Source organism: Bacillus rossius, chromosome 1, assembly GCF_032445375.1.
Source record: "Bacillus rossius redtenbacheri isolate Brsri chromosome 1, Brsri_v3, whole genome shotgun sequence".
In the NCBI taxonomy this organism is placed as follows: Eukaryota; Metazoa; Arthropoda; class Insecta; order Phasmatodea; family Bacillidae; genus Bacillus; species Bacillus rossius.
In genome coordinates this window covers 353,296,158-353,318,380 of record NC_086330.1, presented here as the reverse complement: position 1 = coordinate 353,318,380, position 22,223 = coordinate 353,296,158, and the positions used below count along the sequence as shown (strand labels likewise).

General features: G+C 35.9%; 3 protein-coding genes across 15 annotated transcripts in view; 1 reads left to right on the top strand and 2 right to left on the bottom strand.

Moving 5' to 3' along the window:
* Window positions 1-6,997, bottom strand: part of LOC134528247 (uncharacterized) — a 29,961-nt gene extending 22,964 nt beyond the window's left edge. For 5 of the 10 annotated variants that reach the window (XM_063361690.1, XM_063361696.1, XM_063361691.1 and 2 more), the window contains exons 1-3: window positions 3,675-6,997; window positions 1,811-1,900; window positions 1,142-1,213 (exon numbers count right to left, since the gene is read on the bottom strand). In XM_063361690.1, coding sequence (XP_063217760.1) covers window positions 1,142-1,213; window positions 1,811-1,900; window positions 3,675-3,744 — 232 coding nt within the window. In that variant the 5' untranslated portion in view covers window positions 3,745-6,997. Of the gene's footprint in view, window positions 1-1,141; window positions 1,214-1,810 lie in introns of all 10 variants that reach the window. The other 5 variants (XM_063361695.1, XM_063361699.1, XM_063361697.1 and 2 more) reach the window with 2 other exon arrangements.
* Window positions 4,752-9,013, top strand: LOC134528245 (uncharacterized). Its single transcript, XM_063361689.1, has 2 exons — window positions 4,752-5,109; window positions 6,914-9,013. Exons 1-2 carry the CDS (start codon window positions 5,056-5,058, stop codon window positions 8,378-8,380), a joined length of 1,521 nt encoding a protein of 506 aa, XP_063217759.1. The 5' UTR covers window positions 4,752-5,055; the 3' UTR covers window positions 8,381-9,013.
* Window positions 9,014-13,147: 4,134 nt separating this feature from the next.
* LOC134528244 (PTB domain-containing engulfment adapter protein 1) overlaps window positions 13,148-22,223 on the bottom strand; it is a 141,749-nt gene continuing 132,673 nt past the window's right edge. For all 4 annotated transcript variants that reach the window (XM_063361688.1, XM_063361687.1, XM_063361685.1 and 1 more), the window contains exons 7-9: window positions 17,218-17,372; window positions 15,233-15,504; window positions 13,148-13,935 (exon numbers count right to left, since the gene is read on the bottom strand). In XM_063361688.1, the coding sequence (XP_063217758.1) occupies window positions 13,861-13,935; window positions 15,233-15,504; window positions 17,218-17,372 (502 nt within the window). In that variant the 3' untranslated portion in view covers window positions 13,148-13,860. The remainder of the gene's footprint in view (window positions 13,936-15,232; window positions 15,505-17,217; window positions 17,373-22,223) is intronic.

Genomic DNA, 22,223 nt, shown 5'->3' with positions numbered 1-22,223 from the left:
ACTTTTTCAGAAGGATCTGGGTGTGTTTTTGACCTTGATCCTAAACATGATGTCAGAGAGATTTTTAAACAGTAATGCTTATGTGTATTTTTTTTGTCAAAGAGTGGCGTATTACCACTTTTTAAATATCACTGAACTGTCCATACTATTACCGTTTATTTTATATTTTCTCTAAAATTATATTGAAGCTTGATTATCAATCAGTATCGATTATCTGGTAGTCATGGCCCAGAACTTGATGTATTAAAGAGTAGTGATGAGTCAAATGCCAATTTTCTTGAATCTGAAACTTGAATTTGAATAGAATTCCAGAGAATACCTCAAATATAAACCTTATAGGTGTCAAGTGTCAAATATAAACTGATGTACAATAAATTAAAAATATTAACTATTGTGTCGAAACATTCTTTAAATATTTTTCACAAACTAAGTTTCCAGAATCAATACATATTGTAGTTTTATTTATATAACTACCTGTTAAAAGTAAAATATCTTGGGAAATGGTAACAGGATAAGTATGAAGACAAAAATCGACCTAATAAACTTCAGTGCTGAGTTATCAAAATTTAATTTCTCCTCTAAAATTTTTCTTCAAATCTTTTTCCTTGAATATCTAATCTTTTGAATACTAATGATTTGAGGATTTGATTGACCCATCCCTTTTAGAGAGCATATATTGAACAGAGAAGGAAATTGTGTCATAACCATTTGGCTCGCTGGGGCATGAAGTACTTCGGTAAACCTCATAATCAGGCCCGCAGGCTCGCTCTTATAATGCAGCTGTGTTCCGATGTGATACCACACATGTATTGTTTTGGAAGCTCTTTGGGTGACACTTCCAAAATGTCATATTTAAGTGTTTACGAAACTATCTCTGGCTACATAAAACAGCTTTAATGGCTTTAAAACTTAAATTTAAAAAAAAGTTGAAATCATGAAACTACTTTTCTTGATTCACTACCATCATGGTGGGGGTACACAAGACAATGTTTAAGCTGAATCATTGTGCAAGAACAAGCAGATTTATTTTCTAAAAACTTGCGTACATTTCAGAAGTGTTACGATTAGTACCAGCGTACTACTTGCACCGGCAGCAGTGCAACGCCCGCCTGCACCAAGCAAGGAAGTCCGGAATACTCACGCGTATCACCGCAGGGTGATAGTGGAGCCCTGCCTCGCGGTACGCAACCATCTTCACCCAGGACTGCGTTTTCTGTTCAAAACAATCCATCTTACGTAATTACATTGTGAACCATTGTCCACTACGACTGTGTGGACTAGAACAACAATGCTTAAGGAGTAGATCATCATCTTAATTGAAATCTAGATGATTTTCAGACATTTTGCTAGTGAATGGGACGATAGTTAAAGTTTAAAAAATATATATATATATTTACCATTAAATTCAAATCAATGTAGTTTATGTGTGATTTTTGTGCTGAACGAGGAGGAAATAGCTGTTTTACACTGCTTCTTATCGACGGAATATGTGCCAGCAGAATACAAAAAAATTAAGGTTCAAGTGCTTGCTCGAGTACAGTTCTGAATTTTTTTTCCTTCAAAAAAACTAAACTGTAATATTTCAAAATGTTTAGGAACATGATGCTTCACTGATCATGTCTTCTTAAATATAGTCTCAAGATTACTTTGCATGCATGTCACTGGCATCTCATGACATTTGACGCTTCAAAGTTGATGCAGGAAAATGAACGAAGCAACTGAGCAACTTGTATCGTCAGTGGTTTTACGCCTGCTTATCTCTAAACTTCTTCCCTCTTCACGCCACCTCCCTCTGACCTCAGACAATGACCTGCGGGTGAGTTCTGCGCCCTGCCTCGCGGGACGCCAACACATTCTCCTTGGATGGCCGAGACTGGAGCCTGGTTTTTCATGGCATTCCCTGATAGAAAAAAAAAATTTCAGCGAGTCGTTCAGTATTTGCCAGAGATGTGCAACATCTAAGCTTGGGAGCAGCTACTTTGACTATCAAATCATTCGATTTGCAGAGCAAAACGTTAAACTATATAATGCAACAGCTCCGATAAAAGTGAAAAAGACTTGAAAAAATACTTAACTTTCGCTTTGGACCTGATTTTCGAAAGGAATTTTATCAAAATTATGATCACCTTGTTAACATTCACTAAACAGTTAATGCTATAAAGTTTTCTGTTGGCTTTGTGATCTTGATTCGCGCCATCCGCTACAGATGGAAGCACCGTGGTTACAGATTTCTGTTCCATGCAACTTCCGTTCCATTCACAAAATTACTCCTACCAAATGCTGTATTCCGAGAGCTAAATTGTTACACATCAAAAATACATAGCTTCGGAAGTAGAGAACCTCTACAGCACAACGTGAACCATCGTCCACTTGCCAAGGCAGTAAGGACTTGTGCGATGAAGGCAGTGTAGGGCATTAATCTCAAGTGAAATCCCGATGCTGTCTAGAGCTTTGCTCCTCCCAAGAGTATAACACTATACGGCATAACTTGAATTCTGATGAGAGTAGTTGAACGGTCATTTAAAAATGGGGACGAATAAATTTTTTTTCATGATTTTTCACACTAGAAAAATTTCAGCAGAACAGAAAACACAAGGTTAAAGCCTCCAAAAATTGTAATATCACGGATATTCAACTTTATAATTTTTCCTGGAACCTAGTGGCTTCCCAAAATCTAACCATAAATGTATTGCAAAGTTAATGAATTGTTACCAAGTTACTTACTTTAACTAAATTGATTTATGTATTATGATTGGTACCAGGTGGCATTTTAAGCCGTACAGCAGTGGCTTATCTCTATGTATTCCTACCACCTTCCTACAAATGTATAGAGATGGGCACTCTTTTCTGATAGGGTGAGTTTTGTTCAGGACATTGAAAGGTCATTAATCCGGCAAGTTCAGGATAACGACTGTGTCTAATTAGCGATTCTGCTTGATTATTAAATGTCAATTTGGTTTGAACAGGAATACCAAATGTGAAAATGTGAAATGTAACCTGCTAGAAAACACACAACGCTGCACTGAAATGAAAACCAACAGGAACTATAGAGTGAATTATAGAGTGCCGGATTAGAGACCTACACTGCACTTCTCACTAAATAAAATAAAAAATACTATGTACTCTCATCTGTATATTTATTAGTTTATTCTAGGTTTTCATTCAGGTTGATGTATTTCATAATGTACCTACCCTAGGACTGATGTTCCATTTATATAGTTTGGCACTATAAGATATGGTCTTACCTCAAAATATTGTACACTTGTAAACATAAAATAAAATATAGAAAAAAGCCATTTCAATAAACATGATTGGGTAAAGATACCAAAAGTATTAATAACCCCATTGGAAATGTGTATACATATTGGCACTATTTTAATGCTAACACCGGATCCAACCCCAGAGTTCAGAGTTTAGATTGTGAATTGTGAATGTGCAATAGAGAAAACAAGCAATATAAAAATAAGTAATAAACAAAATTGGTACGTATACTTACTTAACTACTTACCTATGATTAGGTATCTACTTTATATTGTTATACTTAAGAAACTATATATAGAATATTTACCTAAATAATCTTACGAATACCTAGTAAGAAATAGTTCCTACTCAAAGTGTATTGTACAGTGCAAAAAAAAAAAAAGACACTGTAAATTGTTACAAAAGTTCCTTACTTTTCACAGATGTATGTAGGGTCATTGCGGCCATGAATAGGAACAAAACTTTGAAAATTGGTCCGAGCATGATGAAGATTATGAATATTACACTTAAAATTTTGAAGGTTTGGCCATGAAAGTTGTTACTTTCAAAGATGTTGTTTACAATTGGTTGATTTTTTTTTTTTGCTATATAGCAAACACAAGAGGAAGCAAGTAACACAGAGAAGTTAAATTTTTCTATGGAGAGTAAAAATGTGTCAATGTTGCACTACAGACTGGCAAAAAAACACTGTTGCTTTCCTTTACACACCATCAAACAAAACATCTGTGGCCTTTGTCGAGTTTGATGGAAGTTGTTGTAAACAATACCTGACATGAGTATTGGTATCTGATATGCGATTATAGTATCATCCACCAATTGTATTTGCATTATTAAAATTTTATAATTAAATTATTTAAGTCTTACATTGCTATCTTGCAGTATTATCAAGAGACAAACAATGTCAAAGTGTTTTCGGACATTGACCCCTTTACAAAAGTTATTCATAACTTAACACAGTTACTCTACCGGTTTGTATGATGCACTGTATCTAATTGACTACTTAAGGCTGGTAGGGGCTTAGCAATTACATACTCCAATTAAAAAAATTGGAAGCTGGCTACAAAGTTTCACGTGCTATAAAAAAGGAAAAGAGGCATTAACAGGGGGGGGGGGGGGGGGGTGGACACACCTACATTCTGGGTTTGTTTGCTGTTAGGAATTATTGTTTTAAAATTAAGAGTCCTCCTTATTACAAATGGAAAGAATTTGGTATTGGTGTTGCATGTCTTTGTGGAGAGATACCATGGTTTTAGATGTATTCTAGAAAATACCATGCACTGTGCTTAGCAGTGATCTCATGCACTGATATCAAAATTTATACAAAAAGACAATACATCATAAAAAAAAATAATTACAGCCTTCAGCAAAATGAAAGGTTCTGAAAGAAGTAGTCCTCCATATTGGGATACCATAATTACCTACCACAAAAAATAACTCTTTCTGATGCTTTCATGTTTTGGTAACGTGAATAATGCATTATCCATGGAGATAATAACTGCTTCTATTTCTGTAATGATGAATAAGAACTTACCACATGATCTTGTTCTCTATGCATTCAATCTTGTTGATTTGTCATAAATGTAAACATCATATTTTGCCTTGAACATACTTAAAATTTCATGTTTTATGATTGTTGTACCACTTGCACAGTATTTCATTGAAAGACATCCACGATTTACAATACAAAATTCAGCGACTGTCTCAGCAATTTGACCACGAAGAACCACTCTTCAAATCTTTATTGTGCTAAAAGATATCAGTGTGTTTGTTAAGATTGCATAACTTTATATAAGAATGGCAGATCAAAGAACTGGCTCAAAAATGAGACCAGCTGGAGAAAATTTACAGGTAAACCACTCAAGTTAATTACATTTACAGTGGATTACTACTGTCTAGTATTTTTATTATTAGGCTGTCAAACAAGACTCCACCTATAAATCAATGCACTCATTCTTTTGTTTCAAGCACTAGTGCAAGGAATATTTGCATATTTTGCACTTTAGTTAATTTACAAATTTAAAGGAATTTGTAAGATTAAAAGTTATTTGACTCTTATACACTCACACGCAATACACGCCGACTTTTTCTCGTGAAGAAATAGTGCCATGTAAAAGGCCATCAAGTTTACTAGCGACAAGAACCTTCAAATTAGCTAGTCTTATACAAGGACAGTTCTATTTATCACTTATCTTTTTTGCAAGAGTCCAGTTTAAACAAAGAGCAAAATTATTCAGAGCAGTATTAGAAAAGAAAATGTAAAATTTGTTTTCAAATGCAAAGTTTTCCAGGTCATGTCAATATAAAAATGTATAAATTGAATTCTATTAAGTATTATATTTCATGCCGGTAATAATAAACAAAACTTTACCATACATACTGTCCACTATCTTTCATGGTCACTTGCTAGAATTGTAATTTGTTTTCACATTTGTACACAAGAAAGAGGCCTGTGTGTTCAAGGCTTTACACAAGCAAATAAAAATTCAGGAATGGCTGAAAACTTAATGTTGTACCTGTATGTCCATAAACATCAGATACTTAAAGGACAGGAAACTATAAATAGCTAGAGAAAGATATCTAATCCGATTACAACCATTACTAGTGATGGTTCAAATACCCAGCTTTCTTGAATCAATTACTGTCAAACATGTAAAATTAAATTATATACAATAAATTAAAAAAACACATCGAGTTGAAAAATTAAGAGTACAGTAATTTTATTTACATAATTACATATGAACATTACAATATCGTGGGAAATAGTAATAGGTAGGGACAATATTTTATGGTTTTATTTTTAGGTCAAGTTTGTTTTTAAAACAGAAGATTTCGGTGTTTGTTTTTTTTTTTTATACATTGTGTTTATTAATAAAAATGTTGTATTATTTAACAAATATGAAATTATAATATTTGCTAATACTAATTTCAAGGAAATGGTCTCATTTTGACTCACACATGATGCACTTAAACAGTAAAATAATTTTTAATAAGCATGTCTCGAAAAGAACTAGGCCTACTCAGAAAAATAAAAATAAATGTGCATATTTTTGAATGCTTGAAATATGTGCTGACGTGATTACTGTGAAATATGTAGCCTTACTAGGTAATAAGAGGTGCAAGATAAAATATATCAATTTTTTTTACTCCATTTAGTTTATACATTTTGGTACAAAAGTCATGCTGATAGTTACATTCAATGAATTTACCATAGTAAAAGATAAAATATTTGTGATTTTGTCAAATTGCTGATTGATTTAATGTTTTTAGTTACAGTTAGGTGCTAAATGGTGTATTAACTTGCATTTCGGTGTTGTGTGTTATATCGCCATGTATTGTGGTGTTATTTTGATTCTATCGCAATTCACCTTATAATCTTGTTCCTAGTAATAGGATAATCAGGAAAAATATAAACAGACCTAGATAAGTTAAATTTTTGTCAGTGTTGAAGTTTAGAATTGACTATAGCCTCCAATGTATCAACAAACACTGGCATTGACTTATGTGAATATCTAGATTTATAATACTAAAAATACAGTGTTTATGAATAAAATAATATACTAATATATATTTTTTAGCAGGATTATTCAATGCTAGAAAATTGCTTTGATGTTTTTTCACACCATGCCAATTCATTAAAATTGCATGTTAACAGCTGATTACAGAGAATGAGATGACCCGGCCGATAGTCCTAAAGTACCTCAAAGCATGCGCACAAGTGAAGCCATCATGCATCACTTTGGATGAGCTAATCGAGTACAGCGATGAATTCCCTATACAGTTCCCAATCGAAACTATCCGAAGTGCTAGTCTCCTAAATGAAGACGACGTTGAGCCGACAATTTTAGACAGATTTGCCAGGTCTGCATACCCAATACTGCACGAATCAGTGCTCCCGCTTTACATCAACTTTCTGCAGTACAAGATGATGTACGGCACTCGGCAGGAAAAGAGGGAGTACTGTAAGGTGGGCATCGTGGAACTGGTCGATCGTTTGCTCCGGAAGCGGGCGGTGGTGTTCTTAGGGCCGGACGACTACTACGTCCTGCTCAACGGCATGCGGGGTCGTGGAAGCTGGGACGACGTGGGAAGAACGCGATCGAGATGCGGCCTCAAATTAAGGGACTGTTTGAGCTATGACGAGATGAAGCTCTCTGCGCTCCTGTCGGTTTCGTCGTACAGTTACTTCATAAACGATGGCAGCAGAAACAACATGGGCATTCCGGCCATAAACACGTACAACATCGAGAGGATGGGGGTCGTGATGGGCTTGATCGGAGCGAGGTTCGAGCGGCCAGGGAAGATGGAGTGGGAAGAAGTGATGGTCACAGAAGAGCAAAACACCGAAGAGAATGGTTACGGTCCACTGGAGACCGCAAAAATTCCAGAATGTTTTTGGCGCCAGTTGTGGTGTCAATTTTACGATTTGGGGCCACACCTTCCGCTGTACACAGAAGTGGAGCAAGATGTACGCCACGACACCGAGCGTCGCTACGAACCACTAGACGGTCATTTTTTCGACAACACGGCGTACGCCAATCGCTTGGCCGTTTCTTTCGAAACACTCCTGCTGGACAGCGAGCACCGAGCGTACATCGCCGGCCGGCCCGCCTACATACACGTGGTCGGGATCGGCATGGGCGAGTGGAAGATCTCGCAACACCAGGAAACAATCTACCTGGATGCTTTCGGCTACGCACTGAGAAGGCTGCTGCCCCTCCTGCAGCACGTCGCAGACGTGGACTTCGCGTGGTTCAGGGAGAGAACTTGTTACGGCGTGCCGGACGGCGGCTCCTTCGCTTGCCGCGAGCCGCCGAGACGCGTGGACGTCCACTTCTCCAGGAGGAACCCTCACGACAAGCTGGCGGGCCCGCACGCCGACAAGCTGCTGGTGGTGTCGTACGCGTGGGACGGCAACGCCCTCCCGGGGAACGAGTTCTGGATGGGGTCGTTGACGGCCTCCGGAGACCCCGCCCAGGCCTGCTCCAGCCAGATCGCAGAGCTGCACAACCCGCACATCAACAGGAGCCAGGTGTGTGGCAGCAACCTGCGCATCGCGACCACGCGGTGGGGGGTGGTGCACGTGGCGCAGTACGCACGCTGGAAGCTCGACGTGTCGTGATCGCACTCGCAGTCACGCTTCCGCGAGTGTCGCTCGGTAGAGTCAAGTTCAGACAAGTTAGTTTTACATTCGTAAGCATGTATAACCCTTTACCGCGCAAGAGAAAATTCAGAAAACTGCTCAAAAAACACTACATAAGAAGTAAGGAAATAATAAGTAATGTAATCTGTGCATACATGTCTCCTAGTTAATAATAGTTATTTTATACCGTTTTAAATGTACTCTACGTAGCAAATCAGGATATTGGAAATGCTGCCATTGAGCTTACACTTGAATAAAGTGCATTTTAATGTAATATTTTTTTTTTTACCTGTTGTGATTATCATGAATGAAATTAAAATCAAATCATAAAATTCAAAGCATCCAGCACCAAATTATAAACATCATATAATTCACACACACAGTAGTTTGGACTTTGTTGCAGAATATTCAAGGGATGTTCAATAAAGTTTTTTTAAAAAATGATATTTATCCATGGTTAATGAACTATTGATAAACTTTTAAGTGTATGTGAAATAAAATGTCTAAAATAAGTTAACATTTCCTGGCACCAATTATAAGTAGTGCTTTGTAATGTAGTACCATTATGTAATCATGCAAAATAAAATAGCATCAATAAAAGTTGTTTCATTAGATTGTCTACATTTAACAGCTAAACATACCTCTTTTATACTCAATTCCGCAGTCCATAAACTTAGAGCTTGTTACAACGTTACAAGCTGCAAGGAATTTTAGTAACACAGTAACAACTATTTAACAAACAACTGTAGGTATAGTTGTTAGTGGAATACAAAAAAAAATTAACTGACAATGGGCCAAGTTAATACATAGGCCTATTAAATATATGGTAAATTTTGATAAAACTTCACTAACACAGAAAATCATGTCAATACACCATTTTATACCGAAACCAAAGTAATACACCATAAGGCACCAAGTTGCACCCAAAATCATGAAATTAATCAGCATTTATAATCACACCTTAACTTGAATAAAAAAACCTAAATTTTATATATGTCTATTTAATTCCATGAATGCAATTTATTTAGCAGGAAGTTTGTACGAAAATGTAGGTATGTACTAAATAGATTGTAAAAATAAATGAATAACTATTTTATATTAAGATGTTGGGCCAATTTTCAAACAAATACTTTCCAATCAATTTTTATTATTCAGAGTAGTAGTCGACATTCATGTTACAAACAAATACCTTTTAAAAAAGTGCATCATGTATCAGTTAAAATGGCACACTTGTGTGGAAGTGTTGTGAAACATATTAGTGTCATTTGTTCAGTAATATGCTATCTTTATGACTGAACAGAATTCATAAAACAAAAATAACACCAAAATTATTTTTGAAAGGAAATTGGCCTAAAAATAAAACCACATAAATTATAGAAATTCACACTGTTGAAATATTTACCAAGATTTTTACGTGGTTTCTCATGGCAACATATGACAATTTTTTATAAATTTCTTTTCAAATATATTAATACTTTAGAACAGGCATGACTTCAGATAGTCCAGCAACCAACGGCCTGTAATGTCAGATGGTCTGAAACCTGGGAGCAATGTACAGATCCAAGCCAACTAATAAAACATAAGTAAAAATATTAATTTTTAGCTTAACCACTTTTAACACTCAAACGCTCGACGCGGCCCAGAATAAGCCCGAAGTGTACATAAAAGCGTTTAAAATGTAAAATAAAAATCAAGTTTTAGCCTGTGTATGTTTAAATGTACCTATGTTCCTAATAAACAATATTTGCCGCCAATTCCCACCGCACACATGTATTTCCTCTACAACTTAGGAGTTGATTGTGGGAGATACTGCCCGATAATCCAGTTTTTTCTGTAATCCTGCACCTTAAAACCCTGAATTGCCCAATTATTGGAAGTCTACTGTATGTTGCCAAAGCATGCATAAAATAGTCATGCCAGACATTAGTATGTAGCCAGTTCAACGTCAATTTTCTGTAGCACAGAAAATTAGCAATCTTATTTAATTTGAAGTTTATTAACCAAGTGTGTTCCGAACGAGATACCACAGAAGGGCATACTCAATGCATTGTCGCAAAATGTCAAGCATAAGTATCGAATGAAGATTAAAGTTTTTTTTGCAAAATGAGTGCGTGAAAACCATTTTCATAGGCTTTGAATGGAAACTAAATTTATTTTCCTTGGCTTCTTACAATGGAGTTGAATATATTATGGAGGTCAAAATTTGTTTGTCGAAAGGTGTGTTTGGAATAAAACCACAGCTATAGAGCAAATGAAGTCCTCAGGTGTTAGAAGCAAGCATAAACTGAGCTGTGCCTGACAAGACATCTTCTGCGTGGCAATGCATTACGAGCGTGCCTCGCGCAGTTGTCTACAACTTGGGTAGCTTTACATGCGGGATGTGCTTGATATGTGAGAAGCCAGCAAGAGACTAAGACTGCCAGATCATGTCTACTAGCAAGGGGAAGAACGGATCAATTTAACAAATCTCATGCCTTCTTTACAGACACCATCTTGAGTAGACAAGATTTTATAGTTTTATAGTTCAGTATTATTTTTAAAACAGAGGATTTTTTTTTTTTAATTTTTATAAAAGCGGTTTTGTAAAACACTTAAAACAGGAATAACATTTATATGCTGAATTTTTAAGGCAAAATAATTTTTAATTAATTGGTCTAAAACAGATACATCCATAAGAATAAAAATTAATTAGTGAGTATTTACAGCTTACAATTGTTTCAGCACGAGATGCACAATAAAACTAATGAAATTAATATTTGCTGATCCATGCACTTTGGTACAATGTTTGTCTGAAAATAATGACATTCCTTGAATTTAAAAAATTAAAAGATTACTTTTTTTACAATTCGAATTAAGTTTTGGTTAAATGCTATTTAATTCCATGACTTAACTTGCATTTTGATGGTATATGTTACGCTGTGTTTCAACATGCTTTTCGAGGTTTTGGTTTTAACGCAATCCAACATATAATCTCATCCCTAATCATGAGTAGTATTACTGTATTACTAAATCACTACAACTGCAGTTGTTTGGATGTGTAAGTAGTGTAGGTTAATTTCAGTGGATAGTTTTAGAAACTTGTAGTTTTTGAACTTCGCATGATGCTAGCTAGCAGCACTTATGTTTACAAGTAGGCTGCCAGACTAATTTGCCAGCTCTGCAGCTTCCAGTTAAGAAGCAACAGTTGTTAAGACTTCATGGTAGCATGTGCTGTGTTGCACATCTGCTGCCAATCACATTTTTTTCTTCAAATTAATTGTTATTTGTTGAGTTTTGTATGGAATTTTGTCTTGTGAATCCAGACAAAACTGCGGTTTTTAAGATAACTTTTCAATTTTTTTTTTTAATGTCCCGGGGCTTCTAAACTGAAGTAGTGACAGTACAACCCTTATAATTTATTAATCATTGAAAACATTTTTGCTAGCTAATAATCTATGTTAAATATTATTTCTTTCATTTCCTATGCAATTTCAAACATCCAAGTCACTCCCAAAATCTGAGCGTGCTGCTTGACCACAGATCACAGAATATGCAGAACCACATAATTCCAGCTTGGAGAGTACCCTCTGTATCAATCATTTTTTATAACTAAAAAATATAAGACAATCATTTGACTAAACTGAAACACTGCAGGCTAATACTAATATATTTGCCTACTACAAAAAATATCTCTACAAAAAAAAACTATTCTCAGCATGCATCAGAATGCAGATTATATTTAACCAATTATATCACTTTCAGTTTAGGAAGGGTTTTTTTCCCCTCAAATTTTACTGGCAATCATGTACAGAAACCACAAAGCTGTGCACCTACGATAACCACTGTTATGAAAGTCTATAAATTTAATAGTAAAAAATGCACAAATGGATTGAAATGAATGCACACACTCAAAATTACATGTTGACTGCAGTTGGTCATATGATTTATAGCAATTTTCTACAGAGTCAAGTAACCAATCTTTGTGGTGTGCCAAGAGGGTCTTTTTTTTTTTTTACTTCAAACATAAGTGCATAAAATAGCTGCAAATTTTAATGGACGCATTAATTAGTATTTAATATCTAATCAACACTGAAGATCATTGACAGATGAGCAGTGGAAACTGAAGTACTCCAAGAAAACCCATTAGCTCACTGATATTGTTGCCAAGTTTCCAAACTAATTTACGACGGGCAGGGTGATGTCAGCGACGAGCGTTTATTGCAATGCGACTTCAGCATTTTTCCGTCAGTGAAGAAAAGAGCGGCGGCTCGGTTCATACTTTTACTGCAAGCTCTCAACTTCTTGAAGGACATCACAGGGCCAGTGATTGCACTTGTGAAAAATCCAGGTTCAATCCAGTGGAGAATCCATTTGGTTTGCCTTGAGAGGCCTTCAAAAGGGTGAAGCAGGGGGGAGGGGGAAATCCCTGGCGCCCAGACAGATTTTTTAATGAATGAGATCAATTCGACAGTTGTAAGAAATTACAAGTATATTGCTGATATAATTCATTAGAAAGCATAAAATTTATGCAATATGCACATTTAACATTCATAGTTATGGCCACTGTAACTTTTACAGTTTTTAGATTTTTTTTTATAAACTATGGGGTTTGATAATTTGTGGATTAAATAATGAAGAGACTAGTGGGCCTGACTAAATTATTTTCCCCTGGGCCCTAGTTTCTCTCGATGGCCTTGGTGGCCTGGCCACTATTTCAGAGTAGCACCATTCAAAGTAATGGGTTATGCTAACAAATAAAAACTCCGGTAACAAAAACATTAATATATTTACAAATATATCGAGCATTTGGATGTCTGTATTCCACATCACTACTATAACACTTTATACATCAATAACAATAATACGATGCATAGCTATTCTAACTATGCCACGTTAAACAACATGCAGAACACTAACATTCACGAGAAATTAAATACTGTACTCCAATTCATAAATGCTGCACTGCACAATCAACAGTTTATATTCTGCCGTTTACTTGTTGCTAAGCTGCAATACACAACATCTCTACATAATGGAAGACATACTGGAAGTATAGAACTTGTTCTCTTCAATAGCGTATCCATTCCAATATTTTCTGTATAACAAGCAATTAATACTTTTGGCGAAACTGTTAAAATAATTAATTTCACACAACAACATACAACATTGTTACTCTCATACACAAATAGTTAATTACGTTTCAATAAGGCACTTCAGGCACGTATGTACAGCACTTATCACAATTATAGAATTAATTTTTCTAGACGTTATATAAGTCAAAAGCAATTCACACTTCTTTATACAAAGCTTTAAAAAGATATATGTATATGCTGATATGATCCATCGAGTATTGGCAGCTGAAGACATCATCCCTAGTCACACAGGCTCGTCAACCCGTCCTCCGAAGGTCTGGTCGATCGTCCGTGCGTGTGGCAACAGTGCACAAGGAGATTCACGGCTGTTCGCAGCGCCACCGGTTCTCAGTGGCGCAAAGGGTCTAGACTCTCCAGGGAGAAGTCGTCGTTACCAAAAGACAGCCCTCTGCTAAATCCATCCTGAAAGAAAAAATCAAAATATGAAAAAACTTTTAAATACATAACTGAACCTTTAAACTATGTGTTTCTAAGAACAATTTATTTAAATTTATTTCCGTATTCTGTATCCATATAGGTACATTAATTGCCAACAAATGTATTTGAATTTTTCAGACAATACATGATTTTATTAGTCCAAAGACAAATTTTTATACAAATTTTAACTTTTGAGAATAATAAATATTCATGCAAAATTGACAATAACTTCAGGTGAGCCGACCCCTTAAGATTCCCTTTCACATGCCATATTAATTTAACCCATTTTCAAGAGTTTTATTATATAGGACTATATATATTTAGTCTAATGTTCCACTGTATAAACATTTCATTCTGCAGGTAATTAAATTTTGTAATCTGCAATATGCTACTATTATTATCTGATCTTTGTGAACAGTCAAGCTAATATTGGAGACGAAAATTTTCACCGACGGCATCGCTGTCACTCACAAAATTGCTTCTGTAACTTTATTCTCTAAATATTTCTTTGCAAGACCTCCAAATAGCAAAAAAAATAAGAATTAAAACCAACAGTTTTAGTCCAACCTAGACCCAAATAAAAGAGAGGCAGCTGTCTGAGCAATACATCATCTTGGTATTCACAGATGTGATTGGAGGTCGTGAGTATTTGGAAAATATTCAATACTCTAGAATTATTTTACATTTGATGCAACATTACAAATTTAATTATTTCCATTATTTCATTTTCAATAGATACAGCAAGTGCAACTCTTTCACAAAAATTTAAAATGAGAAAGAGTAACATGAATGCAACCATGAGGTTTATCGAGAATTTGGATTTGGTTTCTTCAATAAAGTACATACATACATTTTACATGGAGATCACAAAAAATCAGTAATTATGATTACAAAATATTTAAAAAAAATCTATTTTTATATATATAATCAGTATGACCAACAAAGCCTTTTTTAAACTTAGAATTTTCAGGGTTTAAGAAAATACATTGCCAGGTTTATTCTCTTGCATTTTACACTACTCTATCATGGTTCCATATATCTTCATTTTACGGTATTCTTGAACACCTTTCAAAAATGAACGGAAAAGTTTCACTATGTGTTTAAATTCAACTCTTAACAAATTAAGTATATGTATTTTTTTAATAATTTGATATTCAGTTAAAAAAAAAAAAAGTAATTGCAGAAGCCTAGCTATGATTTCAATGAACATATACAAGTTGTTTCCCGCTTGAGGCAGAGCAAGCCAGAAGCTGACAGACCTGTCGAACCACATTAAGCGTACCTTCATCTCCATGATCTTCTTGTCCAGCAGCCCTATGGCGTTCTCCAGCTCCTGCTGCGAAGGGTCGCCCTCGTGGGCCCCGAAGGTGCCCATGCCGAAGGGGTCCGACGAGGCGAGCTGGCCGGCCGGCGGGCTCCTGGGGCTCGGGACGGGCGGGGCCGGGTTGAACGGCACCGACCCGAACAGGTCCTCCTGGAACGGGCTCGACGACGTGCCGTTGGCAGGGTACTGCGCGCGTCGCGAGTCCCGGGACACTTTGGGTGGAGGGGCCACTGCAACAAAAAAACACATTGGGCCAATTAATTATTCATTCATTTGTTCACAAGAAAACTACCACATATAGAGCTTCTACTAACAGTGGCTTCAGGAAACTTTAAATGTTTCAACTTTATATATTAATAAATTTATGAATAGATTTTGAAGAAAGACTACTAGACTAGTACAGCAGCCGTAACCATGGTGCAACTTCCCAAAAATTTTCATATAATTTTTTTTTTGTTTCATGGTCCATAGACCTCAAAACCATTATCAACTCAAAAGTTTATATAAATAACATTTTTTGGACATAACTTCCATAATTTTTCACAAATCACTTCCAAACTGATACATGAAATAATGTAACAGAAAATCTCTGTCTAGATTGTTTATGGGCATAATCCAAACAAAGGGGTAGAAATGGGAAAGGTTTTTTTGAAAAACAGAAAAAAAAAAATATATATATATATAATTGCAATAAAGACAAATAATATGTTCAAAAGGCAGTGATATAACTCTTAGGAGAAAGACCAAAACTTTTGTAAATAAATATTTGATATAACCACCCATATTTGCAAGGGGTGGAAAAAATAGGAATTGGGGGACAAAAACCTAATACGTAATGCCCTTAGGAGGCATGCTATTAAATCCATTCAAATTATTTGTAAACCTTATAATTGTCATCCAAAACTTTGGTCTGAAATAATTTTTCATAAGATTAACCATTAATGCAAGAGGTTGAAGAAACCTGGGATTAGAATAAGAAAATAAATAAAATTTCTTTACGGTTTATCAAATTATTTCTAGACTTCAAAATCTAAAAGTACAAACAATTTTGGGCACTAGCATAATGTATTAAGTTCATGTAACATGGACAATTATCGTAGTTTTCAGCATTTCAAAGCAATCAGCTTTTCATTTTTTAACTTTGTAAGATAAATTTGCACCTTTATAATTATATAACTTGAGGCTCCTTGGTCTTTCTGATCCTCATTCAGTGTAAAAAAAATGTTGGTTGACAATACTTTAAGAGGAAGTTTTGAGAGTAGACAAGATGTAAAATAAAACTTCTTTCATTTTGCAGGCTTTCAAATAGTCTAGAACGTTACCGCCATGATAGAAGTAAAGTGAGGATGGAAAGCTTGAGATTTTTCCTTGCCCACTGAACCCTAGCAGAAAAATATGGGTGGGGAGGAGAAGAGTACCCGCCTGGAATTATATAAAGTTTTATTAGTTTTAAAAATAAAATGGGGGAGACCAGTTTAGACTAGCACCTTGCTTTAAAATTCTACAGGAGAAAGAGAGAGCATATCACACAGAACAACACCATATGAATAAGGTTTGAAGTGTGAAGTAAAGTGTCAAAACTGGCTCAAAACTATAAATTTTATCATAAAAACCAAACACACAACCCCCACCCCCACATGCAGAAACAGCAAAAGTACCAGAGTGTAGACTCCATGCAACAGTGACATAGAACTTTCATATGACGCTAGTATAGACAACTCGCGTATGATTATCATATTATTCATTAATTAACAACGATGGTAGATGAAAAGTATTGGTACACAATTTTCAAAGTCATCATCGCTCTGACTTCCTCTTTCGTACGAGACTGCCCAGAACATCCTGGGGGGCGGGGGGACATCGAACCAAACCACCGCAATTATTACGGCCAGGGTCACTTCGAAAAAAATTCCGGACCGGCCCCACGCAGACTCGCTACTCACGAAGCGGCGTCGGGGAAGTGGAGCCGTTGGTGGCGGAGGCGGCGCCGACGCTGCTCCCGCGCTCGAACGCCCTCGGGTTGAAGTCCTCCTCCAGCTCGTCCAGCAGCAGGCCTTCCAGCTTCGTGCCCACGGCCGGCTGCACGGCAGGGCCGTCGCTGCAACAGCACACACTCTCGCGCGTCACCCTCGGTCCACTGCTCGTCACGATGCTTGTCTAGTGGGGTAGTCCCAGATGCCAAGTCCTTGGTCAGTTACATTTAAAAAAAAATAAAAAATTTGTTGTCCGTAAAGTCGGTTCACGGACGATAGTTTAACGCAACAACGTCATAACCAAACATTGATGAAATGATTGCATACTTTTATGAATAAAATTGAATAATTTTTATTGAATTATCACTATTTTGTATGGATACAAAGGAGGAGTGAAATGAAATCTACAATTTAATTGATGAATTTACTTTTATTCGCACTCATTAATTCAAATATGTTTATTACTTTAACGAACGGATATTATTTTAACTATAACTTTTATTCATGTTTGCTATTTAACTCCATCCAATCTGTGTTATTCTGTTAAGGATAGGATGATGATAGGAAAAGTAGGAAACGAATGGGAGTGTTTAAAGTTTAATGTGCCTCGAAAAAGTCAAATCGATGGTTGTTCCAATCGAGTGGAAGAGATAGATGCGGCGCAAGTGTACAATTATCATAACGGGACAAAGCGTAATGGGACAATGAGTCATCCTTTTTCGTGCGTGCAACTGGCGTTCATAGATTTATTACATTATTAGACGTCACGTCAAAAGTTTTCAGCAGTTTTCTTTTTCTGGCATCTAAACTTTGTGCAGATGATTCAATAGCTATCATACGTTTGTAAGTACGGTAGATTATGGACACCAAAACTATGTACTGCGCAGCTTTGCCTGCGCACTATTACTATATTCACTCTAAACTGTACGAGAGGACATTAATTAATATATGTATGTCAGACCTGATGGGTAGTCCTGTGCAGGGACATTGAGAGGGTGGGGAGTTATGGGCATAACCCCCTGGGACAGAGATTTTTTTTAATAATTTGGTTTACCTTAATATGACAAAAAATTAAAAATATTTTGTAAAAAAAATTTATAGGCAACCTTTCATGCAATGCAATACATACAGTTCACATTTACAGTTCTGGCCATAGTAAGGTCTAACATATTAATTTTTTTTAATTGTGTGATACAAAGTTGTACATTAAATAATAGAGAGCAGGTCCAACAAGGTCACACAAGGTCATTAAAAAACAGTGTACCTATATTGAGATAACGAACATTAAGCATTTTAAGGAGCAGCATTTGCAACTATCAACGTGGACAGTTCAAAAGACATGGCAGGCGATTGAATGTTGTCAAGACATGACCAGAACTGAAATGGTGCACATATCAAAGTGTAAAAAGCGAATTCTAAAACTTTATTCTTTTCTGAATATTTAAAGATGCCACATGTATATATTCATTAAATACTTCTTTCAAAATAATACTTTATAATCCCGGCAAACATTCTCAACAACACTGTATAATTTGTATTTAATCATGACCAAGTGCTAAGCCAATGCAGATTGCCCATCAAGATGAACTGGCAGATATGTACATAGGTAGGTGGGGGCAATTGTCCGCAGGGGGCAAGTGTCCGCATCGATGTTATATCGATTTTAACAATCGATTACTCAATCAGTCTTGCCTCAGTAGGTTGTTAGTGCAACTTCCAGTTGTATCTCGAGAACTCGTGGTTAATGGTCATTCGGGAGCAGAAAAAATGAGGTAAGTCAGATATTTATATGTTTATTACAATATTTTCGTGACTTCTCTTTAAAGTTCTAGAAGAATAGAGCTACTTATTATAACTGTAGAATTTTCTGTCAAAAAGTGTTACTGATTATCTTTGAAATTAAAGCTTAATTTTTATTCTTTCTTTTGTTTACAAAAAAAAAGTAGCTCATCATTTGGACATTACAAAATGGGGCAAGTCTCCTCACTTTATTTGGGGCAATTCTCCGCACTCTTCCAATTGCGGACATTTGCCCCTTGTCTGCTCCATTTTTGCAAAACCTTTTTACTTTCCTTTTTTTTCTAACAGAGTTATAAATAGTGAAAATAAATGTAGTATTTCTATTAACTTAAAGGTTTACTTATACCCATCAAGTCTTTCACTTTAAAATTAATATCTACCTGCACATGTAACATTCGTGTACTAGCTTTAGTTAGATACATACCTATTCTAAAGATTTGTTTTGTTCCAGGAACTATGTGAGGAAGAAAACTTACAAACCCATGACAGAAGAGCAATTCAAAGTCGCTTGTTCGTTAGTTCAAAGAGGGTTCTCGGTTCGTAGAGCTGCTAAAGAAGTTGGATTCGATGAAAAGACACTACGAAATCGACTGAAGGCAAATAAAGCAAGTGGGCAATTTGGGAGGAAGAAGACATTCACCAAGGAGCAGGAGGATGCTTTGGTTAAACATTGCATTCAACTTGACAAAATGTACTTTGGTTTGACCCTTAAGAGGCCGTGTCAGTAAATGTTTATTTCCAATATTCTGCTCTAGAAGTTCTCTCTTTTAACAGTGAGATTTAGTGGCTTTTTCAACCGAAGGAACTGTAGCCGCAGCGCGTGATAAAGCTACTATACCCTTATCACAGGATTAGTGGGAAGGTTGACAGCTCGAGTTTACTCGACGAAAAATGTATCTGGTTCCTCGACAATCTGAGAGGATGACAATCTGACCGGCGGCTCACTAGGAAATTGCGGATGCAGGGATTCAGAATCAAGAAACCTCACTTATACAACTATGGTATGAGTCGAATCTAAAAATTTTAATACTTTAAACGTATCGGAATACAATTAATCTTCAAACATGTGGTAATTATTCTTTATCTGGATGTAATAGTCCGTGATAAATAATGTTAGTTGACATTAAAAAGTATACGAAATTCATCATGTAACGTTTTAAAAGGATAATAACATAAATGCATATGCTTAGATATTGCATATGCATCACACACAATCTAAATACAATCTCACTTAAGTCAGACTACCTAATTTTTTACAATGCACCATCATACAGTTTAACAGAGGTAGGTGAACCTCTTATCGACGTTGTTTCAAAGAATTTAAATTTACAAATATTATACTATTTATCTTAATACGATATGTAGCCTACCTTTATGAATACGAACTTACAAAAAAATTATTGAATTTATCACATTACACTTTAACATTACACAAGACTAAAACACTAACAAAACTTAATTTTATACATTGCTGTAGCATATTAGAAGACGAAATAACTCACAAGACTAACATTAAGAGGGCTGCATTACAAATTTACTTTACAGAGAAGAAAATATCCTTTCAAGATATTTCATTACCTCATTCATTACATAATACTGCCGTTGATGTGATCGTAGATATAAAGTATTTAAAATATATATTCCATTATGTTTATGTAAATATTTTGAAAACGTTATTGCTTAAAGATGCTCATTATTTAAATAATAACGAATCTTTTACTTTTATGTACTGAACAAACAAAATACTTATAAGTTAATAAGAATAAGCTTAGTTGAGTAACATCTTCAATTTGTATTGAATTCAATGTACATATCGAAAATCATGTACAATGAATGCAACAGATTGAATTCAATAAATATTTGATCTTGTGAAACGGCCATAATATTGATGTAGATTAGGGACCGGAAAAATTCGCGGTTTCGACGGCCTTCAGGATAGACTGCACATTCCCCTGTACACTCGGGCAAATAACGGCAGCAGTGGCGTAGCGTGGGTGGGGCGGAGGGGGCGGCCCGCCCCAGGCGGCAGCCCGCGGGGGCGGGTCGCCGGTGAAGCGGGTTGAGATCTGATCTATGATTCATTCATTACATGTGTCAGACACACTATAATGTTCCATTTTTATCTAGAATTTTGCGCACCAACTATTTTTTAATATTTATTTAAAAGAAAAACTGCGAAATCACTGACAGAGCTCTTTATAACGTTTGTTTGTTTACATACGAACAGCAACATCGCATCACACCGCGCCGCCCGGCGCGCGCGAGCCGAGTTGAGCGGCACTCCTTATTGTGTTAATTACTCATACAAAATCTTTTGTTTCACGCGTCGGCCCGTGTCGATGCCTCTCTTTCGCACTCATTGAATTTAGTACTACGCATTGTACTGTAAAGTTTGACCTTAACCCAGGGCAAACCAAACAACTTCCGCAAACCGGGACACAGTAAAACTCATATATTGCCCCGTACCGCGAGCGCAGGTAAACCCAAAAAAATATTAAAACCCAAACTAATAGCAGGCTTAAAAAATACTAATAAGGTTGCGAACAGTGAGAGGAGGCAGCAAGTTAAAAAGACACAAAATTTATATGACAACATTTTATATATATATATATATATATATATATATATATATATATATAATAAAATCGTTTCATCACAAATCGGTGCATCCATCATAAAATACATACCCTATTACTACTTATAAAAATAGCTATATAATAATACTAAAAAAATACTTTAACAATTCCCCCGAAAAATTATAATTTGATCATATACTTCGGAGCTCCGAAAATTAAATATAATTACCAAAAAGGCGTTAAAAATATATAAGAACATAACTCCGATAGACTATCAAACTTGACTATATTGTCGATTGAACAAGAATTGGCTGCTAATATTGATTTTGACAAAGTTATTTCTGACTTCGCTGCTCATAAGGCCCGTAGAATCCGCTTGTAAAACCGCTCATCCTATTTTAACTTCAATAAAAGGTACCTCATTGCATGTGAAATTTAATTTTAATTAAGCACCTATAGAATGGGGGCGGCAAAATGGGTTTCCCGCCCCAGGCGCCGAGATGGCACGCTACGCCACTGAACGGCAGTTCATTTGCTGCTGACTTGTTAGTCGTCTCAGCTTGTTTGTCTGTGATTCGATCCTTCTTTGGTTGGTGTTTT